Below are 8,527 nucleotides of genomic sequence, written 5' to 3'. Positions count from 1 at the left end.
TCTCCTCCTGTTCAGGGCAGGTCTCCTGGGGGGGGGGGGGGGGGGGGAGGGGTGTGTGTGTGTGTGCACGCGCGTGTGAGAGTGAGGGGGCCCACCTGGAGTTACCCGCTCCTGGAGGCGTGGGAGGAAGTTAGTGTTTCTAAGAGCACCTTAGTGTTCGCCCCCTCGGGGCGCGGGGTCGGGGAGCGAAAATACCGCCCGGCCCCCAGACTGCCGCCCGGAGCGGGGACCGCGGGGTGGGAGTGGGGGGGCCCTCGTGGAAGCGGGCCCCTCCCCGACATCCAGCCCTGCTGCCCCAGCGAGGCCCGCCTTCCCCCACGGGGAGCGCCTGCAGGCGCCGCCCCGGCTGCAGAAGGCCGACGTGGACGGGGCCGACGCGGTCACTGAGGCAGGGGCACCAGCACCTCCACGTAGCTGAGGGGGAAGAAGCCCGACTGGCCGTGGAGCATGCCCTCGTACCAGTTCTCGTCGATCTGGTTGGTCAGCGTGATGACGTCACCCTCGTGGAAGCCCAGCTCCCCAGCGTTCTCGGGCTCGAAGTCGTACAGAGCCTTGCAGCTCGGCTGGTCCAGTGGGGCTGGGGGTGGGGGCTTGGCTCAGACCGCTGGCTCCTCCCCCCGCCCCCCCCCCCCCCCCAGGCTCCTGTCCCCCGAAGGGCAGCTGCTCCTTCCTCCTGCCCGCCCAGCTTTGTCAGGAAGAACCAGGGGCGAGGGATGGGAATGGGCTCCACGAGTGGTCACCAAAACGCTCCTGGGAGGAGCTAGGGCTGCCCGGGGGCATCGGGGTGACAGAATGACCGTGCCACTCAGAGGGCCCCGAGCCTGCTGGACACTCACGCCGATGGGGGGGCGTGCCCCGCCTGGCCCCGGCGCCGAGCTCCCCCCCCCCCCCCCCCCCCCGCCCGAGACGGGCCGAGAGGACTGGCAGCAGGGGTGTCCACGCCTACCGGAGGAGGGGAGGAGGGAGGCCCTCCTGAAACGGACCAGCAGGCGGGGAGCATGTAAGGGCGGGGCGCGCCTGCGGGACACTCACGCATGCTCCTGCTGGGGGTCCGGATGGGCTTCTCAGAAGATCGGAAGGAAGACGAAGCTGCTCACACACAAAGCACAGAGGGGGTTGAAGACCCTGGGCGGGGCCTGGCTCTGTGGTTTGGGGGGGCAGCCGGCTGGGGGGCGGCCCCCTCCCCGCTCCTTACCTGTGATCTTGGGGGCCGTGGCACAGGGGAAGCCCCCGTTGGACTGCTCGGGCTCCCCAAGGTCGAAGGGCTCCCGGGGTTTGGGCTTGTACTCCCGCTTGGGGCGAGAGGAGGCTTCCCGCATCCTGCGTGCAGGGAGGAGAGCGGGGAGTGGCCAGCGGCCGGATCCCGCGTACGCCACGATGAAGGGACGCCTCCGCCTCCCGCCTTTTGTACTGCTGCCCCCCGGGGCCAGGCGTGGGCGCAGAGGCCCGATGGGTCTAACCACAAGGCCCCCCGGTCGGTCAGCCCCCCCCCCCCCCCCGTCTGAGGCCACTCCAGCCCTCCCCTCTGACAAGCGGGACAAGCCCATCAGGTCTTTCTCCTGGAACCTCCACCCTGAGTGCAGCCTCCTAGAAGCTGGTGGCGGTGTCCCGGGTGCCCTGAAAGACCGGCCCAAAGCAGGACGGGGCTCACCTTCGCTTGAGCTTGTCGGCCAGCTCGTCCAGGATCTGCACGGCCTGCCGGTGGTAGTCCAGCTGGGCATCCACCAGCGCAGAGAGCTGGCTCACCTGCTCGATCTGCAAGCGACCGGCTGCTGAAGGGGAGGCTCTCCCTGTGACCCCTCCCCCCAAGGCCGCCTCTAAAGGGAGCCTCTCCAGAACGCTCCTGGCACAGGGGCCCGGCCCTCTCCCCATCTGCCTGACCCTACTGCTGCCCGTGGAGGTGCCCAGAAAGCTTTAGGGGGCTTGAAGGGGAGGGTGGCTGCCCCCTTAGGTCCCGGAGGCTCCACCTGGGCGCTGAACCCGCTGCGGGCGGGGCACACGTGACCCCGCCCACCGGCCCCGCCTTCCGGGCTCCCCCGCAGTGGGGCCCAGACGTACATCCGTCTCCAGGAGGTTGTGCATGCTGGTCTCCGCCACCTCCTTGGACTCTTCAAACTTCTCCAGGGCCTGGCGCAGCTCCTCATCGGGGATCCTGCCCTGCCGCTTCTTCTTGTAGTCGAAGTCCAGGCGGCGGCCCTCCAGCTTCTTCAGGTGGTGCTGGGGTGGGGGGTTGTGTGTGTGAACTGGGGAGCCACACTGGGCAGGGCGCGGCGGGGGTGGGGGGGGAGGAGGGACGCGGGCAGCACCTGGATCTCCTTCAGGTCTTTGTCGCACAGATTCTGCAAGGGGTCGATGAAATTCTGCTTGACTTCTATGTCCAGGGAATCTTTCACCTCCGCCAGGCGCTTCATGGACTCCCCTGCATCCAGCAGGGCATCGCCTGCGGCAGAACCCGGAATGGGGAAGAAACTGTCACAGGAGGCCGCGGCCTAGGGTCCCAAGACACCCCAACTTCTAAACTGTCCTCCCGCCCCGGGGCCCAGATGCCAGAATTCAGGACCCAACAAGGGACCCTAGGGTCTGATCCTGAGCCCCAGCAGCCGGGAGCTGGTGAGGACGGGTGTCAAACAAGCCCCCACTGCAAGGACCGGCTTCCCCAGAATCAGCTGCGGCTGGAGGGCAGGCCTGCCAGTGGCTGTGGCCCTACAGCCAACACTCCGATCCTCGCTCGTCCCCACGGAAAACTCTGCAGCGGCAGGGAAGCGGCCTCCCGCCATCCGGTGCCAGGCGCCCCGGCCTCCCGCAGCCCTCACCGAAGTTGGACTCGCCGCCCAGCTCCTTGCCGTGGCGGATCATGCACTCGCCCAGCAGGCCCTCTGACTGCGGGTAGCCAGGGTTCTTCACCTGCCCGCGGATCTTGGACACCGTGTTGAGCATCGTCAGCTTGGCCCGTGAGGCTGGAACAGAACAGGCTGGGTAGGCACGCGGCCAGTCTCGCTCACGAAGCCTGGAGGCCTGCACCTGACCGGCCACCGGCTGCTCCTCTCTGGGTTCCTCCTCTCCCCAGCACCCTTCTTTCTAAAGCACTGCCCTGGCCCAAGGGACCTCGGTTCCTATGCCTGCTGACAGCCAGGCTCTGCGAAGAAGCTCCTGCACAGACCTCCCCTTCTCTGCTCACCTCAGCCACAAAGGAGCCCTGGCGGGAGGCAGGAGGTGACCAGCTCCTCTGGGCCCCCCCCGGCCTCCTCGTCCTGCGGCCCAGCTGTCATCAAGAAGCTGCCTTCCCTGGCCCGGGAGTAGCACCTCAGAGAAGGCGTGGGGGGCAGGCGCAGGTGCCCCAGACACAGCCCTCCGCTGGGGTGGGGGGAAGGGAGCCACGCACTTCCCTCCGCCTGCTCCAGGCTGTCCGTGGCACAGGCCTTGAACGGACGTGCCTGGTGTCGCTGTGCGTGTCCCACACCCATCACCTCCTGCTATGGGAACCGGCACTTGGATTGCCCTCAGGGAAAGGCCCCTGTCTCCCTCTCGGACTAGGGAACCCCACCTCATGCTCCAAGGGTGGGCAGGTGGCTGGGGCCTGGCGAATGGGTGGGCAACCGATTCCAACTGGTCTAGTGAGCTGGTTATGTGGAAAAGACGCTCTTTTCTGCTGGGACTGTCAGCCGTAAGGGTGATTTAAGGCTAGGACCGCCACGCAGAATGAGAGCTGCCGGATGAAGTGGACAGAAGTGCAGGACTGAGGACATCCCTTGGACCCTTGGGATCCAGCCACACCCACAACCTGCCCACCCTGGGCATTTCAGTTCCCTGAGCTCGTACATTCCCCCTTCGTGCTCCAGTAATGGCAAAATTCCAGACTAGCTGGCTGGTACCCCTACCTGGGTTGGGCTGCAGGTACTCAATGGTTCTGGCCAACACTTCTGTCACAGCCTTGCTGGTAACGTCCACCTTCTGTGAAGAGAGGCAGCGTGTGGGGGTTTTATAACCGTCACGCACCGGAGGCCAAACCCGGAGCCCCTGGACAGCCCTCGCCCCGCTCCCTAGCCCCACCTGCCTCAGAGCCCACACAAGGGCCGCCCGCCGCTCGGAGGGCTGCTGGCCTCCCTGCCTACTGTGGTTCGCTACGCGGGTCCCCCGTGGCTGGGGGATCTGTCCATCCAGGAGCCCCACCCGCAGCCCAGATGTGGCGCTGTGGCCATGGGCACTTGGCAAACAGTGCTGAACACCAGGCAGGGCGCAGCCCCTCCCCTGGTACCTTCTCCATCTCCTTGAAGTCCTCATCGAGCTTGGTCCCTTCGGCGCCTCCGACCTTCTCACTGACCAGCTGGGGGACAGAAGGAGGGAAAACAGTGTGAGCCTCAGAGGAGGGAGAGGCCCAAGGATGCTTTCCAGCCACGTCCACCACCAGTGGGAGCGGATTGAGGGGTCAGCACATCCACGATGGCTCCCCAGGATGCCGAACATGGCAGCTGATGGGAAGATGGGTGGCCAAGCAAGGCCCTGACTCCAAACCCACACCTTCAAACCCAGGGCTTTGTGGGGTCGGCGGGGGGGGGGGGGGGGGGCACCTTCTGCTAGAAGGCAGAAGCCTTCCCTGGCCATGCCTACCCGAGTGCCCCCCACCCCCAGAGACCTGCCTGGGGCCAGCCAACAGCTGAGTGATGTCCCCTCATGGGGCTGAAGTGCTCACACGCAGCCAGTGATGCCATGGTTCAGCTCTAGGCATGGGGAAGAGGTTCACCAAAGCCTCTTTGCTCAGGGAATCACACACCTCCCTCTTCCCACTTTCCCTGCATTTCTGGGAAGGAATCTCGGGAACCCTGGGCCTGACACTTCCCCGATATGGATTCTCCCTGGGCGCCTCTGGGAAACCAACAGGTCTGCAGTGAGGAGGAGGTCCTGTGGTTGAACGGATGTGGGAACTGCCTCGTCTCTTTGTGGCCTCTGCCCCGCAAACAGCGTCAAGAGGAGACAGGGCTGAGTGCCCCAGTGGGTCAGGGGCTTTCTACTAGGCTGAGCCTGGGAGTCCAGGAAGGGCCTGGGGTGCAGGTGAGGCCACTGCGGGGGGCGGGGGGGGGGGCAGGAAGGAAGCGGGCTGGTGCAGGGCCTGCCCCATGACTGCTGCCACCTGGAGCGGCTTGGGCCTTACGCCATCCTCCCAGGGACCTCGTAGGAGGGGCAGGGGCCGCCCTCCTGCTTCCGCTAGCCACTCGGTAAGGAAAGACCCCGGTGTCTCCCTGGGCGTTGATGGGGTGTTCCATTTTCATGGGACGGTTTCAGTCCTTTTGATGATGATAAAACAGGACGTTCTCAAATTCAGCGGTTGCCAGAGAGGGAAATGAGTTCACCGCCTGACGTGAGACCAGACTCTTCTGGTGAACTGGGAGGGAGCTGGAGCAACGGTGCTCAAAACCACACCTTCCGGGCCCCGGGTGCAGGAGGACAGGGACACGGGCACAGGGCCAACAGGGACAGGTCTCCGGGGCAGGAGCCACATCCTTCCCCCCAGGGGAGGGGCGCGGGACGACCCTGCAGTCTTCCAGGGGCGGGGGGTGGGGGTGCCTCCCTTGGGAGCCCCCAGCTCCTCAGCACCACGTGTAGGGATGGGTTTTCCAGGCCATCCTTGCACCTGGGCACACAGAAGGCCATGCTGGAGGCACCCGGGCCCCTCCCAGCCTCCCTTCACCCTGCCCGGGAGCTCGGGGCTCAAGTCCCTCAGGTAGCAGGTGACTGTCCCCTACATCCTTTCCCTCCAGGGCTCGTGGTCTTGGAACCAGCTCAAACAGATGAAAGAATGACAAGAGGCCCAAAGGCAAAAGGGAAAACCAAAGGAGCCACACGGCAACGCAGCATCAGAATCCGCACCTCTGCGTGTGGGCTCGCTGGGCCGCAGGCCGCGTCCAGTGGACAGGCCCCGAGGGCTCCACAGGGAAAGCCGGAAGCCATGTCGGTAACGAGGAGGCACCCTTGGGTGTGAGGAACGGGGTTTTCTAGGAACCACAGGCCTCCTGTCACTGAGCAGCCAGCCCCGGAAGCTCAGGGGCTGGGACGCTGTCTGGGTGGAGGGGGCTGGAGGGCCCCAAAGGGTCCGTCTGTGGGGAAGGCTGCAACCCCGACATTTCAGTGCTGCTCAGGAAAAGCAGACCCGACGAAAGCAGCAGACGCCATCACAGACAACACCTCCGCCTGTAAAGTCTGCGCCCCAGACGAAGAGGAGCTCACCTTCCGTGCTCCCTCGCTCGGTGCTCACTACAGCCTGTCCTCCTCCCACGCCTGGTGGGTCCGCTCTTCCCCTCCACGTCTGAGACACAGCCGGGGACTCCCACGGGCTCATGGAGTGGAGGGGCCGTCCCCCCACTGGCTGAGCCCCGCCTGGCTGCGGACCTGCTCCTGCAGCGCGATGGCCGCGGTGGTGCGTGGAAACCACAGCCTCCTGGGCCCCACCGATCACCAGCAGTGCTTCCGTGACGGCTGCCGCCGTGAAACCCGTGCCGGCACCTCCCGGGGGCCAACGCGAAGCCCAGCCCGGGCCAGAACATCTCCAGAGCTCTGCCTCAGTTCAGACACAAGCCTGTGCCCCACGTGGCCCCCCACGAGCTGAGACTCGGTGGGACATGGCAGAGGCCTCCGGAGGCGAATCTCCGTGTCCACCTGCGCTCCTCGCCCACCTGGCCTGGCTCTGCTCGCACGGTGGGCCTCAGGCTAGCACTCGGGGACCGTGTCCACGGAGGGCCTGGGGTGGGGTGGGGTCTCTCCTGGGGGAGGCTGGGCGGCTCTGTTAACAAAGACCATGGCTGGGCCACCAGGCACCCGCTGTGTGAGTACCGTGCTCTGGGGCACCTCTGAGCGGTGAGGTTCCAGTGTCCGTCTGCTTTAATGGTTTTACCAAGATTCCGTGGGCCTATCCCACGAGCTGCCGGCCGTGAGTTACCCTTAGAGGAGTTTTAGTGCCAGCACCTTGCCAGGCTTCTGAACACCTCCAGCAGGAAGGAAGTTCCCTCTCTTCTAGTGGTACCTGTTCTGGAAATTGCACGAATGGACGCTCACCACGTGTCTGGCTGATATTACTCCCACACTGCTTCTGACCTTCGGGAAGAGCATGTTCTGCCCCCAGCCCAGGTGGCAGGCACTCCAGGATGGGACAGGGATCTGTGGCTCCGTGCCCCTAAGTTCAGACTGCAGAGGTGCTTGCTGCTGGTGATGGAGCAAGAGACCCCGCTCCCTGTATACCTCCCTGCTCGCCCGACCCCCTCGCGCTGCTCTCCGGGCACTCCCTGGGCCCAGGTCCCACCTGGCCTGTCAATGATCGCATTTGCAAGGCTGTGTCCACAAGCGGCTGCATCAGGCAGACGGCGGCCTGTCGCAGGATCTTGTGTTTATCAGCAGTGGACCTCACGGCACCACCTGTGAACTGGGCACCTGGGAGGGGAGCGAGCTGGGAACAGAGCCGAATCCTCAGCCCAGAGCACCCACGTGACTTCCGTGGGTGGGTGTTGGCCCGTGGGCTTCAATACCAAAGACCAGTTGGGAAAGGGGCTGTACTTTCAAAGACTGGCGTTATTGTTCCAGAGTCTTGGCCATCTTTGGGGAGTGAGGGATCGGGACACTCGGGAGAGAAAGCACGGGTATGCAGAATGATCCCCAGAGGGAACAGAGATGCCGTGTGCCATGAGCAGTGGTCAAGCAGAACACAGAAAGGCCAGGGCAGGGTCTTTCATGGGGGGTGGGGGGGAAGCACGGGGACAACTGTCCACCCCGGCAGGCACATCTGTGTGAGGCCACTTGGTGGCAGCTGGGGAAGTGGCACGAATCCTGCTGAGTGGGAGGAAGCCAACGGCAGCCTTGTAACCGAATCATCTCTGCAAGGAAACCTGATCGATACACATGACACGGAAAATGAAGGGGCCGATCTGCAGGCTCAGTGACCTGGGCAGATGATCTGCTTTGATGATCTAAGGGTTTAAGGGGGGAAAAAAAAAAAGGAAGAGGAGGCTGGCACAGAGGAGCGGGGAGAAGGGGGGACAAGCGGGGCTGCTCGGGGCCACACGGTCTCAGATGGAGGCTAACGTTTTCCTACTCGTGTCCTACACTGTGTCCAGCCACCTTGTGCTGTGGTGGCCTACTTGTGACGCTCAAGGACCACCTCCCAGGCTAACACTGGAAGTCACCTGACCTCTCCCGGTGCATGCTTCCCCTCCTGCCTCTGCCTAGCTGACTTGGTCCTGTCCATCTGTGAGCGTTAGGGTGACATTCCCCACACCATCCTCAGAGGTGAGGGCGAGCCCAGGGCCAGGCGTGGAGGGGAGAAGCTGCCGGTAGGCACTGCTGGAGAGCCCGAGCGACTGGCCTGGAATAGGTGATGGAAACAAGGGGCCAAGGGGAGCCCGGAGGGCCCAGGCCCAGTCACTCTAGCCCAGCCACTAGGGCTGTGGCCCTAGACTTGCCATCCTGAGGATCCGGGCCAGGGACCAGGCCTCCTGGCTCTCAGGTGTGAGCACCTGCTGCCCCAGTCAGCGACGGCTGTCAG

At 64.8% G+C, this 8,527-nt stretch overlaps 1 protein-coding gene across 1 annotated transcript in view; it reads right to left on the bottom strand.

The window, feature by feature from the left end:
• Positions 1-263: 263 nt before the first annotated feature.
• The window catches only part of SH3GL1 (SH3 domain containing GRB2 like 1, endophilin A2), a 29,976-nt gene continuing 21,712 nt past the window's right edge, over positions 264-8,527 (bottom strand). The window contains exons 2-10 of the mRNA XM_086699450.1: positions 4,256-4,324; positions 3,879-3,951; positions 2,814-2,957; positions 2,307-2,440; positions 2,059-2,217; positions 1,652-1,755; positions 1,196-1,320; positions 1,033-1,089; positions 264-577 (exon numbers count right to left, since the gene is read on the bottom strand). Of these exons, the coding sequence (XP_086555576.1) occupies positions 381-577; positions 1,033-1,089; positions 1,196-1,320; positions 1,652-1,755; positions 2,059-2,217; positions 2,307-2,440; positions 2,814-2,957; positions 3,879-3,951; positions 4,256-4,324 (1,062 nt within the window). The 3' untranslated portion in view covers positions 264-380. The remainder of the gene's footprint in view (positions 578-1,032; positions 1,090-1,195; positions 1,321-1,651; positions 1,756-2,058; positions 2,218-2,306; positions 2,441-2,813; positions 2,958-3,878; positions 3,952-4,255; positions 4,325-8,527) is intronic.

The sequence above is a fragment of the Puma concolor genome, chromosome A2, assembly GCF_028749965.1.
Source record: "Puma concolor isolate L17-30 chromosome A2, mPumCon1.1.hap2, whole genome shotgun sequence".
Lineage (NCBI taxonomy): Eukaryota > Metazoa > Chordata > Mammalia > Carnivora > Felidae > Puma > Puma concolor.
This window is presented reverse-complemented; position numbering and strand designations above follow the sequence as displayed.